At 39.5% G+C, this 17838-nt stretch overlaps 1 protein-coding gene across 12 annotated transcripts in view; it reads right to left on the bottom strand.

The window, feature by feature from the left end:
• The window catches only part of LOC122772045 (serine/threonine-protein kinase BRSK2-like), an 87488-nt gene that overhangs the window by 36451 nt on the left and 33199 nt on the right, over positions 1-17838 (bottom strand). For all 12 annotated transcript variants that reach the window (XM_044029681.1, XM_044029683.1, XM_044029686.1 and 9 more), the window contains exon 2: positions 1128-1222. In XM_044029681.1, the coding sequence (XP_043885616.1) occupies positions 1128-1222 (95 nt within the window). The remainder of the gene's footprint in view (positions 1-1127; positions 1223-17838) is intronic.

Raw genomic sequence — 17838 nt, 5'->3', positions numbered from 1 at the left:
ATATATATTAGGGTGGATGTTCATACTTCATTGTGTGAGAACAGCCATGAATCACGCCAAAAGCTCCCCGTTGCCATGACAACAGCAGGGCCCCAGCACCTTCTAAAATAAGATTGAGGCAGAAAAGATCGGAGTTGCTGGGACATCCCTTTCCCTCCCAACAACACACACACACACACACTCTCACACATTCTCATATCTCTATCCATTTTAAAACTTTAACCATATCCACCGTTAATCCCCAACCTCAATCTTAACCTAACCACAATTCTGTTAGGTTAAGATGGTCACTGGTCCTGAATAGTTAACAAATATAAGAACACACACACACATAATATTACTATTACTACTACTAATAATACTATTCTCAGGACCCTGCATTGGCTTCCATTCATTTGGACAGTCGAAACAAAGCATTCTACCTAACCAGAACCATTTAATGACTAATCCTAACCTTAACCTAACCACAATTCATACTGTAGCCCTAAGCTTAACCAAACTGCCTTATTTGGACCAGGTTTTGGTCTCCACGAGGACTACCTGGCAAGGACCGGTAGAGGTGACAAACGCACAAACAACCTCCAGTCTACTGAGAGCTGAACATGAGTCAGCCTCACTGAAAGTCGTCTCACGGCATGTGTGACTCATGCCTGCCAGTTTTAGCTGCATACAGCTGAAGGTGGAGAGTGGGAATAATAAGCAAGCACTGATCTTGTCTTCAGTTCTACCTGCACTGCATTAGCCTGCTTGTCAAGGTGTGGAAAACAAATATGGGTGCAAATTTGTCAGATTATTCTGTAGGCTGGAAACATTCGGACGAGATGCTGTAGTGAATATTATCATCTTGAAGCTCTTGCGTGCGCTCTCATTTATTCTTGAATATAAAGAATGAGTGTGTTATAATTAAAAAGCAAAAAGAGACCTTGATTCAGATCTCCATTGTTTAAATGGGAGAAGTCCTTCACCATTCAGTTTGTCATTTGAACACAAACTGAATCAGTCAAGCATTCACACACACACACACACACACACACACGATGCTACAGATTTTTCAGTCAATCCAGTGCTTTTTTCACCCTGAAGGTGTAAAGACATGTGTGAACTGTATTAACAGGAAATTGCCTTACCTTCATAAGAACAGACTCACTGAGCTTTTCTCTGTTGACAATCTTTATGGCGACTTTCTGACATGTGACACAGTGGATGCCAAGTTTCACCAGACCTGAAACACAAAGAAATCACATTGTCACTTTAAATGTGAAGTGTTATTGGAGTGTTAATTGATAGGAGCGATAGCATGAAAAGGGCAGAGGACTGTAATCTTAGGGCTGTATGTTCTGACAGATAGGTTACTAGGGGCGATGGTAGCTCAGTGGTAGAGCGACTCAAACGTTGTGGGTTTGATACCCGGCTCTGCTAGTCCACATGCCGATGTGTCCTTGGGCAAGACACTTAACCGCATATGTATGAATGGGTAAGAAAGTAAAATGTGCGAGTGAATGGGTGAATGGCAAAACTGTAGTGTAAAGCAGTTTTGAGCAGTCTTCAAGACCAGAAAAGCACTATATACAACAACTGAACAGTTTTTTTGATTCATAAAATCAGGATTTGCACTCTTTTTCATCATCTGCATTATTTCTTCAGAAATGATGCTCTTCCTTTGAAAAGAAGAATCCCGTATCCATCCCCATGAGTGGATCATTACAATCATTATAATGGCTTCTTTCTCTGTAATGCCTCACTCCTCCACAACATGTCATGGGTATAGTGTTTGCCTAATCCTACAGAGGCACAGGAAACTTACATTATTATTGTACCTGGTTTGTTTGGTGATCAATATACAACAAAGAATTGAAAAATGACATCTATCAGGTTTGAGATGCCACCAGCATTTCTTGGAACCCAACACAACAACATTATACTTGAATGTGTTTTCAGTCATTTTGTGTTGAATGATTGAGAATTTCAGAGTTTTATTTGGAAGCCTGAGAGCATTTTCACAAGCTTATAACTTTTCTTTGGTTCTATGTTTGAGAGCACTTCACTTGTTTTTGTGTTTGACTTGTGTATGCGAGCATAAACAGTGCATTTCTGGTTGTGTGTGTGTGAGAGCGAACATCTTTTCCTCAAAATGAAATTTCCTCTAAAAAGGAGGAGTTTGACACGGTGGATGAAATCTGGTGGTGTGAGTCACAGATGGTGCTTGACATATTCACAGAGCAGAACATTGAAGCATTGCGAGAGTATTTCCTAAATTTCCCTAAGGTCAATAATGTGTCTCATGGCAGGAACACATCGATGTGTATCACAGCAATGTGGGGCTATTATGGACAAAGCCTTGGAACTTTTAATCACACCTTCTCTAATGCAATCATTTCTGATGTTTTTTCATTTAGTTTTTCATGAAGACATGTCAGCTGTCCAAACATTAGTTGCTGCAGGTGAATTAACTGTTTTAATCACAGCTGCTCCAGGTCTCTTTACCCCAGATCCTCCTGACAGATTCTGGCCCTGTCTGTTGAGGCTAAAGGAGTGAAGCAAATGTTTCCCACTGGTGATGAACTGTAACAAATTACAGCAGATATTTTTTTTAAGACGTTCCATCTCTAACTACTGCTAACACTTAAAAAAAACAACCCCACTGGGTAAAGTGAAGCAGATGGTGGCACCAAAATTAAACAATCATCGATCAAAAGTCTTGCAACAAGGTTCATTATCACGTTTCACATCTGGCCAATCAGAATGCTTGTTGTTTACGATGTAACGCTGTATATTTGTAAAATTACAGAATATCAGACCTGGTGAACAAATTTTAACATGCATTCTGTAATTCCCGAAGCCTCTTTTTGTTGTATTTTTGTGAGCTCTCCTGAAGCGACGTTATCCCTCTAACAGAAATGTCAACATGCAATAGCTTTATCTTATTAGAGCCACAATGTCTCCATCCATCTCTATCAAAGCTCTGACACCAGGGGAGTATGGTTTACTTTGTAGTGAAGGTCCATGAAATGCCACTGCACATATGCAGATCTTCATTACTGTAAGCTGCATATATATTTCACAGAAGATGAGTGTCTCACTATTTGAAAGGTGATTTCCCTGTGGCAATTTCTTTCACAGAGGAAACAAGCAGAGCTGTGCACAGTGCGGGTGTTTGGGCCAATATGGCAGTCTGGGGGCTCTTTTATGTCTCCATTTAGAAACAAAAAAAGCATCTTGGGTGACATTTACCAGCTCTCATTGATCTTGTCAGAGCAGCTTGAAGAAGGCTGTGACTGCTTATAACAACACCAGCCTCAAAAGGCCCATAAAGGCTGCTCTGTATGGAGGTGTGACATGTGAACCCGTATGTGTTACAAGTGGAGCTGAGGGTCTGATGAAGAAGATGGATGCAGACAAAGATCATGAAGTGGATGGAAATGAAGCTGAGCTAAAAGAGGACGCGACTTGTCAGGTGGACTCAAACTAACTCTCCCTTATGTCATGTTTTAATAATCCATAATGTGTTAACAAAGTTTTTACTCTCCACACAGATAACCAGCTACAGCTATGCAGGCATTCACAAGTAGCATGTAATGATGTGTCTACACTTTATACTTTTACTTGTGCCTCCATTTATCCATACATTTCTTTTAGCTTTTTAGTTCATAATGCCATATAAAAAAAAATGAAATACACTGATTACGGCACAGTCCTGTTTCCATCAATGTTCCTGCTCCATAGGCCCAGTGACGGCTATAAGAGTGACAAATCTCCACTAAGAGCACATTCACACAGCTTCTCTCTCGCAATTACTCAGCGAACAGGAAAATGTGGAACAGTTGTGTCCGAACGGACAGCTTTTGTGCTTCTGATCCAGTCCAGAATTAAATAATAATAATAATTATAATAACAATAATAACGGTACAATTTGTTGCACTTCCCAGTTACAACAAGGTCCTAAAGTAATAGTCTGACATTTTCACACTAACAAACATCCACTGTGCTGTGTTTCTAAAATAACTCGGCATGGATGAGCGAATGAAAGCTTTCACACATGTCATCCGGATCACCTCAGTTAGTGCATTATATAATAACGGAACAATGACGTATATTAAAGTATGTTATGTTAGAGACAAATGAGGATCCAGGAAAGTGACCCTCTCACCTAATTAGTGTTGCTCCAGAGGCAATGTTGCCAATATATAACATGCAGAAATGAATGAGGAGCATCTTCAATTATGGCAGAAATAAAATGACACTGTTACCACGTAATTATTATATTGCTGCTTTGCACCACAATTGCATTTGTTTACCCCGTCTTATTAATACTTTCGTCATATCTTATTAATCACAATGGGAGTGGCAAACTGAGGTCAGGAGTAAACAAATGAAAATAAAGCATGTCTTCAGCAGCTAGTTTCGGATTAACATGTATATTCTCAACCAGAGCCCGAACTGTCTTTTAAATCAAATACCCTTTTTTTTTTTTTTTTTGTCAATCTCTGGTTTGGAGGTGGCTTTTTTCTGTTGTACCTATCTGACAATTGTCTAACATACAGTTTCCTTTAAAAAAAAAAAAAATAATTTTTCAAAACTGTTCATTTACTGACTGATATTACAACAGAATCTCTTTTAAAATAAAACAAAAACATCAAAAACAGATTAGATGAACATCTGTTTAGAAATCTCTCCTGAACTAAAATGCAGAACAACAACTGCACCTGTTTCACTGACAGGTGAAAACAGATGAGCATCAGTGAGCAGTGCACCCTGCGGATGGATAAACATTTACAAAGAATTCTAAATAGAAATTAAAATATTGTGAGTACGATTTGTTCTTGATTTCTGTTGCCTCAATTAATTCCCCTCTCTTATCAATGAAGTCATTTTTAAGGCCTCCTGCACTTGAGAGTGTCCTGACTTTGAACTTCCTCTGCTCCATCTCTGTGCTTTTGGGCTGAAAAAAATTACTTTCCAAATCAGCAATTAAGCTTCTGATTAATTCCACTTAAGCTGCTAACTATCAGCTCAAATAAGTCAAACACTTCAAAACCCAGAGTGCATTGCTTTGGGAAATATCCAATCAGACAAACCTCGTATAAAATCCCTTGTGAAAATGCACATTTTTGGGGGTAATTAAGCAGCTCTACATTTGGCTTCAAGTGAGATGTGAATACATGATACATACTGGCTCTGAATGGAGTCATGTGCCTCTGAGCTTTTGATTTCTTATGAGGTTGAAACTTTTTCTGTATCCATTTTTATTATTGTTAACATAAAAAATGAGTAAAAAAGTAAAGAGAAAATTCAGGTCCAATAAACTCCCGTCTCCTACATTAAAGGTTCAACAATGTAACAATGCATACGTTCTTTAAACATTATCTTAAGCTCCTTTTCCTTTGTAATGGCTAATTAGAACCAACACACCAACTCATAATTATGTTGAAGAAATAACTACAGGAGCAACAACTCCCTGAGGGGTTTAATGAATTAGCAGAGCCAGTTGGCTACATAATAACAATAATAATAATAATAATAATAATGATAATAATAATAATAATAATAATAATAATAATAATAATAATAATAATAATAATAATAATATATTTTTATTGTGTGTCTGTGGTGGGCCCACAGTGTATTACACGGTGACAACAGCGTTGTCATCTTAACAAGGTCACCAATAGAAAAGGGGATTTCAAGCAAAAATGCTATTCAACAGGGGATTATCCAATGAGTAACTTTAATACTGCTGTTGGTTAACAAAGCGCTGAGCAGTTTGAGGCCAAAATAAACTTATTTTCCATTACATTATGAACATGTTCCATCCCTCAGGTTGTGTGGGAGTCAAAGCTAGAAACTGAAGAGTAACATTCAGTTTTACAAGCCATATATCTGGAACAACCTCCCAGAAGAAACTGCAAGTCTGCTACAGCTCTTCTGCGTCTCCATTTAGGGGTCGCCAGAGTGGATCAAATTCTTATAACTCAGAGCTGAGGGCAGTTCTTTTTTTGCCAGAGCATTTTAATAATTTAGAGAACTATATTTTGCTGTGTTGCTGCTTCTCTGTTCTTTATTTCACTCATTTTAATTCATTTTTTTTGAAACACAGAGTGCAATTATTTTTGCTTTGCTTGGCCTTTTTTCACCTGCATGTCTTTTGGCTTTAGATAGAAATATGACACGGACAACAAGAGGAAACACATCACCACACAGAGACAGACCATAAAAAATCATCATGGCTACCAAAATCCACTATAAAAGGAATCCACTGTGGCAAACTCTTTCACTATTGACAGTTTGTTGGTTCACAAAGCAGCTGATGTCCCTATGGGTGCATCAACTGGGATGCTGCTGCCTTAAACTCACAGAGCTGATGGACAAGGTTGTTTCCTATCAAGCGTCTAGAATTCTGTCATTTCAAAAATAACAGCTGCTACTTTACTTTTTAGTCCTTCGGTGCTCCAAGAATGACATGTCAGCTCTGTTGATGGATGCTGAGGGAGAACAATGGATAGGAAGTTTCCTGGAAACTAAGTAAAGGAAAAACTTTCTCCAGTAAAATGACAAGTGTCTCGTGAAAAGAGAAAAATGTGTCAAAAACCCTGAAAAGACTGAATGTGGCACGGAAGTTGGCTGTCTGTTGTGTACCCAAAACATTTGGGTAACTACGATGTGGATGAAGAATTTTCTCCACAGATAATGCAAAAAAACAGCTTGCATGGTGATCAGTGTTGGTGGGTCAGTGTTGTTTGGGTTATTTGGGTGATCTTTAGCAGTCACACGCTTGTTTTTTGACTTTGTGATATATTCCTTAACTATTGGAGACTGTAGACAGAACCACTCTCCACTGTGCATCAATGATCTTCAGTCAGAGATGGTCCAGAGCCCAAAGCTTACATGCACTCTAAGCACCGCCCACATCACAAAGAAAGACCAACAGCACCTGCCCTTCCTGCGTTAACTATGGAAAGCCCATCTCCCCTCTCCCATAATAATTACGTTCGACAGAGGGACTACTGAGAGCATCCTCAGCAGCGCCATCACAGCATGGTTTGGCAACTGCACTGCTGCACACCGAAAGACCCTGCCGCGGAGATTGTGAGGATGGCGGAAAAGAAAGATCACTGGGATCTCTCTTCCTTCCCTCTCTGACATCTACAATACTCGCTGCCTGTGCAAGGCCACAAGCATTACGAAAGACACCACACATCCCCTCCCATGTACTTTTCTCCCTAATGCCATCAGGAAGAAGGTACCGCAGTATAACTGCCTGCACTTCTAGTATATAATAGGGAATATTTTCTTTCCCCAAGCTGTCAGACTACTAAACAAAATATGACGCGTCCTTGCACATTGCACACTGCACTTTTACACTCTGCTGCTATTTTTTTTGGTATTTTTACTCTCAACTACCTCACTTACTTATAGATACTAGCACTCTGTAACAACTTCCTGCACTGAATATGTCTGTCTGCACTGAATGTGTCTGTCTGCACTGAATGTGTTGTCTTGCATTGTTTGTCTCCAGTGTTCTACACTGTTGAATGTAGCACCAACTGATCCTGCTGAAACGCTGTTTCACTTCACTATGTACAGTATATTATGGTTGAAATGACCACTTCCACTTGACTTGTACTTGGACAACATAAAACTCTTCAGGTTTAGTCACAGGTTGTGTTATACAGTAACATCCCTGTACAAAGACTGAGATATGACCGGATAAAAGTAAACGTCTTACGATACTTATGCAGTAAATAGACATAACACTGGATAGTGATTGTGAGAAAACAAATAAAGGCTCTGGTAATATTTGCAAAGAAAAAAAAATGAAGATAACTCATCGTTCCATCCATCCATCCATCCAACCAGGTATGGTTCTCAGTGGTGGTGGCAGCAGCTCAAATTAAGTAATCCAGGCACTCTTCTCCAGAACCAAATATTCCGCAAATTATAAAATATTCCAGTGTCAGACACATACTGTGGTTTCTCCAGTGTGTTTCCCCTACGGCCTCCTACTTGTTGGATATGCTCTAAATAAAAAGGAATGTACATTAAGCACCTCAACTCCTTTTCCACATAGGAGCTTTACTCAGAGCTCACTTTGATATCAGAGCTCCTTACTTACCTGAATAAATCAATGATGATCTTGTAAACCGGACTAAATGACATAGATTAAATCTACTTTAATACTATGAAGAAGGAGAGCATTATCAGCTCAGGAGACAGCTTTTTTTAAAGACTGTTCAGTGTTTTTAATGTGCAGAAATCCTTTTATTCAGGGCTTTGAGGAGGGTGCAGGGATCCTGTAACTGCAGGTCACACTCACCAACAACACTCAAATGAGATTCCATGCATGGCAGCAGCCCAACCAGTGGGAGAAATAGTGGTCCCTTCTAAATGGCACTTGCAATCCACAAACCCTGTGATTAGTGGATGACAGATATACTGTAGTTCATAAGCTTACAATATAGGCAGCAGGAGATTTATGAGATTAGAACGGCTCCCTGAGGAGATTCACCTCACTGAGCCTAACAGATGGGGGGAAATTGACTGGAGAGCTATTTGGCTTAATAAACCAAATTTTGTTTCTTATTCTCTCAAATCATGTTTCACAATGAAACACCAACTCTCTCATTTCTCACTCCATACCTTGACTTAAAGAGAAATAGGGCAAAGAAGAAAACATCACTCAACAGACAGGTGTGGAGCTCAGTGAGACCCTGATGGGAGTCTTTAGGGCTGTCAAGGAGTCGTCTACAGCTGTCCAACATGACTGATGTGCCCAACGCCTATCGCATTTGAATCAGACCATGCACCAACCAAAACTGAGCTCTGGCCTACTTACATCTCATCACAGAGACGGAGAAAATCATTTTCATTCACATTACAGACTCAAAAAGAAAGGAAAAGAGCAGGGACACTCTTACACAGATACATCCACATTGTTCTAAAATAATATACCAAATACCAAACTAATAAATGAATAACAACAAACTACAAATATAGCAGCAAACGTATCAAGCAAATGTATCAAAAATAAAAGACTGTATTTTTGTTTCAAAAATACTAAAAGTTCTTTCCCCCCCAAGTGGTGCAAGTGAAAGTGGTGGATTATGGGGTTGTCAATCTCCAACCAAGTGATTTTAAGCCAGAAAAAAACCTTAAGGGAGCTGCAATCACCTTTTGGCAAGTGGAAATGTACATTTCATGGGTATGTATTGGTCATTTAAGGGTATTCCAAAAAGTAAGAAGGACTAGGTGAGGTATAATCTGCCAATAATACTTTCATGAAGTGATGTTGAGGCAGAAAAAAACATTTAGGTTACAAGGTAGGTGCTGCAATCTCTTTTTGCCAAGTGCAAAATTGAATTTGTATGGTTTGTATTTCCACCTCAAACATATTTAAATTGATGAAAAAAAACTGGACTGGATTGGTTGAATGTACTTAGCTTCTATAAATAATATCTGCCACACTGGCAGGAACAAACAGTGATATAAATGCTTAATTAAAATAAATTACCTACATTAAGTCACTCACCTTGCATTGAATCTACTTTCTGTCTGACCTCAACAGGTCTAGGCACATTAAAGTAGGCGCCAAGCACAGTACAGTCCAGTCTATAGCAGTGTTCTTGTTGTTGATGTTAATATACGTAAGTACTTTAAAAAACACAACAATACATGATACAACACACAAAGGCATTTTCATCATTTCAATAACAGCTCCACACACAGAGATTACATATATACTTCATTCCCTGCCCTCACATCAAGCAAAAAGACACTGATTAGGACAGAAATCAGCACTGTAATCGCCCACCAAGATCTTGGTCATTTGATTTCACCCTCCTTTGATCAAACTCATCATCTGAGTCAAGATCTCTGTAACATTGATTAACTGCTGCTTCTGGTTTACCAGCAAGGTTGAGAGATACGTGGTCATAGGCTGAAGCTAATGAGATCACATAGACAGAAATGAGCCTGAACATTGATTTAATACCATGAATTAAGCATCAAAACGCTGTGAGGCTGTCCCACTCGGCGTTCCAGACCCGTGAAGAATGATTGGATTTGAAATGATCACGGTCTGACTGAGCAGCTGTGTCTTTTCTTTTTTCTTCAGCAAGGGGGATTTTTAAAACCACACAAAGCCAACCACAATTTAATATACAGTATTGTCTAATAACCAACAAGAGAGAGAGATGCTGCTGCTACTAAGCAACTGCAACAAAACCAATACTTCTCCAGTGCTGTTTTTCTTGCACTTATGATGATGCTCGTGCTAAACCACTTGACCAGAGCTGTGAGGGTTCACTTGCACTTGTTGCCTGAACTGACCTGTTTAGACCCATGAGATGATCTGGTCTTGGATAGTTTGAAAAGAGAGGACCTGTTACTGTAAGACCTCTAACTCCAGACAGACCCAGACTATTGTTGTAATAAACAGGAGTCAAATAGAGAATATTTTATTCTGAATAGCTCATACATGATGTCATCTAAAAAGACTTCCATGACAACAACACAGGTCCCGTTGAACACGACACAAGGTGGACTAAGTGGTCGGATGTCACAGCTGATCTGCTGCGTTTCTCTTCCTGGTGTGTTCTGACGCGTACACACACACACACATACACACATTCATACTCCTGTTGAACTACTGATGCAGTAGGGACCACTCAAAACACACACCAACTCCCCTTTACAACAATGACACATGTTAGTGTGTAATGTAATAATGTTTGTACACATTTTGTGCACACAAAATATAAATATCACTTTCAGAGACTTAATGGCCTCCCCTTTTCTTGTGATTGGTGTGTGTGTGAGTGTGTGAGACTAAAGTGATCTTTATGCACAGGGTTCCTGTGATTGTCAGTGGCAACATGAACTGATGGAATTCAGAGCTTCCTAAACACTGACTGCCACAAAATGATTTTTGTTCAGTGTGTTGTTCTGTTCATTCATCTCCCTGCCCGTGCAGTGTTCTCTCTCTCTCTCTCTCTCTCCCTTTACACACACACACACACACGACAGCTGATCTATCTGCCCTTGTTCTCCGTGTTCAGTGTGTGCAGCCTATATCAAATTATTATAAGAAAAAGCGTGATATTCAGCACTGAGAAGACAGTGCCAAAGTGTCTGGGTTTGCAAGTTAGGTAGATAACATTGGCATCTTTTTCTATTGATGAACCCAAGCATGGCACAGTAATAACATTACCTTCATCTCTGTTATCTATTGATTATCTAACCAGTGAAGCAATGTCACTGCATTTTGTTTCTATGCTATATTTAATTCATAAATAAATATAGATTTAACAACAACTACATCCTAAAGGAAACGCTGTGGAAGAATATGTTGGTCTGTTATAACCATAACATACCAGCATAAAACAAGAGTTTCACACAACAATTTCTCAAGAAAATAATAATTTGATTAGGGATATGTCGAATTTCCCAGGGACCCATGTTCATAAAACTCGGCTCATTACAGAGCTTCATGTGAGAGGAACAACTGAACACTATGAAAAGAGACAAGGAGGACACGAGAGGTGCTTACCTAATTTTCACATTGCCATGTTGAGAGAGGGAGGCAGCCGTCCAATCAGCAGAGAGCATGAGGAGAGAGCAGGAAAGAAGAGACCAATGGTTAGCTGTGAGGACAGAGTTCTACCAGGCAACAGATGAAAATAACACAAGCTTGGTTTAGCACAGTTTCAACGACAGTTAACCCAGTCTATTTTTCTCTTTGGACCTTTGCGCTAATTTCAATTTGCTCTTTGATCAACACACACACACACACAGTAACTATGTCAAGGTTAGTCTCCCCTCCTCCATCATTACACTCCCCACTGCTCACCCTTTCCCGACAGTATGAATCCTATTCAATATGATTCACCTTCCTCATTCATTTTTTTTCAAAATCTTGACAAAAAACAGCTCCACTTTTAATCTTTAACAGGGTAATTAATAAAAACAGCTCCCGCTTCTTCTTTTTTTTTACTACTCTTTTCTATTTCATCAGCATGTAGGAAGAGGGGGAGGAGAAGAAGAAGAGGGAGGCCAAGAAAGCAGGTCAAGGCTCCAGAGGAGGAGACAGAAAGACAGAGAGTATTGTGAAGTAAAACACTCGATGTTCAGGTCATGAAGCAGACACAAATCAATGTGACTGCTTAAAATGTATGTTAATGCAGGTGTTTAATTTGCTTCACTTCATCAACATGTAACCTTAGAGCTGATGGAAATGCCCCACATGCCCCACTGTCTGTAAACTATCCACTCAGCAAGGGCCTTTGATAATGCACATGAATAAGTAAGTCATTAATTAAGAGTCCAATATTCAAAATACTGTCTTTTTTTGTCTTTTTACATTTTAAAATCAATTTGGAGCTACAGACGGGACTTAAAGTTTCTAATGCATTGATTCTGTCTCTAACCATGCAGCTTTGTGGAAGAGTGGCACTAAATTGCTGGATAATTCCTCTGAGTAAAACAATATTGTTTTTCAAACAAACAGACAACAGTGTGCATAACAATATGTACATGCTACAGTATATATTCATGTATACTGTATATACAGGGTATGTGTGTGTTGTGTACATATGGATACGTGTGCATATGACAAGTGCATTTTCACAGTTAAATGGATAAAAGATGAAAAGAATGATGGGGGTGGGGCCAATATAATAAATAGGGAATGAACGAGGGAGAGGGTAAACAGAAGAGAGACGAGATATATGAAACAGGTTTGTAATTTATTTTATTACGTACGCTGAGGTAAAATAACTAATGTAGTCAAACACAACAGCTCATCAAGAAACTGCGTCATTTTAGTATCTTATAAAGTTCTGGTCTTTTTTTTAATGTCCTTTCCTTGACATTTATATTGTTGTCGAACACAGGGGGTGAAGTTATAGCTTTTGAATACATTTATTTTAAAAATGATTATATTCAAATCTAAATATGCAAATATACTGCATAACTTGCAGGACATGAACACATGGAGAGTTGCAGCCGTACGGCTCCTTCTGCTGTTTCTGCTGCTGCTGACTGTAATAAAGTCAGAGAAAAAGTGTCTGCGAGCGCCTTCGAAAGCCTGCTGTGCACAACTTAGTTCCCCACAGAGGGAGCTATTAAAGAGGAGGCCAAAGGCCACCCACGAACACATAAACACTGTGATGTTGTGAGGGGTCCAGCACATCTCTGCCTGGACTGAAATTTAACTCTCGCATTCACTGCAGACTTTTAATCTCAACTTCTGAGAAAAGAAGATTACAAACCCAGTAAAAAAAAAGGCAGTTTGGGTTTGTTTTGGTCCTTAAACATATTGGTCTACTTCGCCTATTTTCCCACCGCAATGTGCACGACACAGTACTTCAGCAAAGAACATGTGTTAATGTGAATTTGAAAGTTAATTAAGCATATTGATGAACATATCAATGTAAATATGCCAGAGGAGCCAAAAGGCTACTTTACTTTACATCTTCCACAGTCACAGTCTTTTCCACAGTTATCAGTTAAATGGTCATTACTCACAAGCCTGTGCCATCAGAAGGAAATCTTGCTATGACAGCAGAACAGCAATAGTTTCAGTTTTATGTTACTCTTAGGATCGAGGGGGAGGCAGAAACACAGAGTCGTCAACCCACAAGAGGGAGAGAGAGAGAGAGAGAGAGCAGGGGACAAAACCAGATCTGAGCAGGATGAGAAGAGATTCTAGTTGGCGAGACACTTCCGACAATATAGTGTGTTGACAGCACAGTAAAATTAAAAATCTGTTTCAGGGGTTTTGAGGTTTTTCCAAGATTAATAATCACCAAATGGAAAGCAACTGCTGTCAGGAGAGAGGAAACGCGTTGAACTGTAGAACATGGCATAACAAAATCCCTTCACTCAAATCACTGTGAAATGTTAAAGATTTGTTTTTTATTTATTTATATCGCCGTGAATATTGGAGTAAACAAAAAAAAATCTGATACTTGAAATCAGGATAGAGAGATGTCCTTATAGTGGCAAAATAATGGCTGAACAGACAGGTAGGACAACGCATTTCCTGTTCCTACTCGTGGTCAGCATGATGCCACTGTGGTTTCAACCCAACTGATGAGCAGGTGATTTTCAATTAAAATATGTCAGCCCTCCTTCTGTGGTGTTCAATTATGCAGAGCAGGCTGTTCTTCCACCTGAATTCTCATTTTCCTTTCATGTTCTTCACTGTGAATGAATGTTATGAATAATTTGATATCCTGTTGTGGCCCACTGGTGATTACTTCCAGGAGGGCCTCCTCCAATACTCTAACCGCACTGAAAGTCAATTACATTTAATAACCTGAGATACTAGTCTTGTAATCTAATTACATTCCTGACCCCTTTTTCTCAATGAAGTCAAAGTGTGGTGCACTGTTTTACAGCACTCACAAATTAAAAGAATGAGGGCATGTTTTAATTTACAACTGACTGTATTTTAATGTAATGCCAAACACAGTTAAACCTTTAACACCAAATCCTCAAAATGTCTTTCTACACTTCTTTTTTTTTCCTGTGCTAATATTAACCATAAAAGAGCCAGAAAATGTCCTGTGAGCATGTTAAACTAGTGTATTAAATTGTACACAAACAACAGATTTGGCGTGTTAAATTAGAATTTATAAACATTTGTATTTAAAATAAAGTTTGTTGAGTCTTTGTCTCAATGTGTAAAAACAGGCCAAACAATGCAAACTATGAAAGCGTTTCCAACTCTCTCCTCTGTGGTGACAAAGACACTGAGTGAAATTACAGATAGCACAAACTGAAGTGTAAGTACTGCAATGCAACGTGCACTTGTGCAAACGTGTCGTCTGTGATACACTCGGTGTTAAAGGGTTAATACCAGTAAACTATATAACATGTTGGCTGCCATTGACTGCTATAGACGTCAATTTGATCACTGCTCTGAAAATGGCTGGCAGCCAATGAGTTAATGGGTCAAATAATATAGAACACTTATAATTGACCTAAAATATGGAAAAATAGAAATGATTGTCAAGTTTCATCTGCATATAATTGTGTTTTGGGATCATAGATCTTTGTCCAGAACATACAATGTTATGTTTGTACATCCACCACCAGAAAGGACCTGTATGTGGAATCATAGAAATTCCCACTCTCACTATCAACTGCTCTGATTTACATATTTAGTTGTGACTTATATTATGCGGAAAGGTTATTGTGGAATTTGTTATGAATAATGCCAAAAAAACCTTTTATTCAGTCTAAGTGTCATTAAGCAATATATTTAGCTCTTCTGCTGTTACAGCAGACAACAGGCACTAATACCATAATGGCTCTCTAATGACAGATAATGGCAGAGTTAGGTGCAAATGGTCTCTTTTCCCAGCTCCGACACACATGTAGCAGAACGGATCTCCGCTTGTCTGACCGACATCTCTCAGTGGATGTCCGACCATCACATGAAACTCAGTCTCGACAAGACTGAGTTTCTTTTTCTCCCAGGAAAGGGCTCTCGCACCACAGATCTAACCATCACCCTCGACAACTCTGTGGTAACTCCTTCTCATACCGCAAGGAACCTGGGTGTGACACTTGATGACCATCTCTCCCTCACTCCCAACGTTGCTGCAACAGCTAGATCTTGCAGATACATGTTGCACAACATCAGAAGGATACGGCCTCTTCTAACCCAGAAGGCGGCACAAGTTCTGGTCCAGTCATCTCACGCTTGGATTACTGCAACTCCCTTCTGGCTGGTCTCCCTGCGTGTGCCATACGACCTCTGCAACTCATCCAGAATGCAGCAGCTCGACTGGTCTTCAATTTACCAAAATTCTCCCACACTACACCGCTCCTCCGCTCCCTTCACTGGCTTCCTGTAGCTGCTCGCATCCGCCTCAAGACTCTAATGCTTACGTTCCATGCTACAAACGGATCCGATCCAGCCTACATCCAGGACATGATCAAAACCTACACCCCAGCCTGCCCACTCCGCTCTGCATCGGCAAACTGAGCCAACTAAGAATGAAATGTGGTGCCGTAGGGCTGATGATCAGAGAGAGTGATGAGCGTGACTGCCAGATCTTAAGCACAACAGTTGCTCCCACTTGTGCTCAGCAACTGCAAAATATTGAATGTTTGGTTCAGAAACCACACAGGACAAACAATGGCTGGAAAATTCCCTAATTTTCTGTTGCACTCTATTGCTGTTATTTCAATTCACCTTATATTTTGTCCTTGACCTTGCGAACGTCACCCTGAGATTAAGTTTAATTTCGTGTCACAGTTGTGTTGACAAAAACAATAACCAGCTAACAGCAAACAAAATCACCCCCAAAAAATGTAACCTATTGTACCCAAAGCCAATCTCAGCCAAAAATCACAGTAATAATCAGTTAATTAAATATTCTAGTTTAAAAAGCACAGGTGAAGCACAATTCTTGAAAACCAGATTGACTTATTGAACATAAATCCACTTCACATGTAACTTCCACTTTCAGGGCCTCAAGTTGGAGCATTGCAATTAATCTCTGACTGCTTTATCACCGTCTCCAGAGAGCCTGTCTGTGCTCAGCTCTGCCAGCCGGCCCCGGTTCCTCACCCACACATATGCACAAACGCACACACATACACACAAAAAACACATCCCCCCACACCCCCCACACACATTTCCTGTGCAAATTAATTTCCAACATGACTCCGACCTGACTTGGCTCGCCTGTCAGGCCACGGCTGTTAATGAGCCCTGATGTCTTGCTCACAAAAGCACAGCAGATACTAATATAGCTATGACACACGAGCGACCTCCAACTCCCTGAACAACACACACACACACACACACACAAAGATGATAATATTGAGCACTGGGGGGGGATCCGTGGGTCTGTCAAAGTTAACGGGAGCTTTACGTCAGGCCCTGCTGGAGGCTGCAGGTGAAACTGTGCATGTCATCATTCCAAACGACTGCATCATACAATATGCAGGGAATTACTTTTATCATCACTTTCACTGTTACGTGTGTAATCACACACAAGCCATGGGTATGCAGTAAAAAACGTTACTTTTCACACCTCATCTCTGCACCAGAAGAATACATTTATTCATGAGTTTCATATAATCTTGGCTTTTAAAAATATTATAATCCAATCTAATATTCCCACATATCAAAGGTCAACAGACATAGTGCAGTCAGAAAGTTCTAGTGTTGGTCCTGTAGCACAGTAATGTATGCTGGAGTCGGTACTAAAGACAGTGTTTTAGTCACAACATCATGACCTGACATGTTTTTGTCACCACTTGTGATTTCACCTTGGACTTTTTTAGCTTTTTTAAAGGGGCAGCAAGGGCTGAGTCTACAGCTATGACCCAGAAACCAAACAGAATCATGATGAAGACTGTGATCAGAATGTCTCCCACTCCACCACCGTGACACGTTTGGGGAAAGAAGTTGTAGCATTAACATGCTGTGGTGTGGTTTCAACGAGGATTTTCTACATCATGTCTTTACACACTAACCACTAACACAATCATCTGCACCAACTCAAAGTCTGGAGACCTGTATTTAGGTATCTTACACTGACTGTATTAGGTATGGAAGCGCAATGCATTCATTTGGAAAAAAAAAAAGAATTTTTTTTTTTTTTTCATGGGAATGCAATGCGCTTCAGGAATTAGGGCTGTCAGTTTTTTTTATCTAAAATTTGGACATTCAGATTGAAATTAGAGGTGGGTATGGGCAAAAAAAATGTAATCTAATTATTATTACATGTAATGTAATAATAATTACATTACATTATTCCCATGTAATGTAATTAATGTAATAATAATCTAAAATATTTTTTCTTGGGATTTTGATGATAACCA

Source organism: Solea senegalensis, linkage group LG7 (assembly GCF_019176455.1).
Source record: "Solea senegalensis isolate Sse05_10M linkage group LG7, IFAPA_SoseM_1, whole genome shotgun sequence".
Lineage (NCBI taxonomy): Eukaryota > Metazoa > Chordata > Actinopteri > Pleuronectiformes > Soleidae > Solea > Solea senegalensis.
This window is presented reverse-complemented; position numbering and strand designations above follow the sequence as displayed.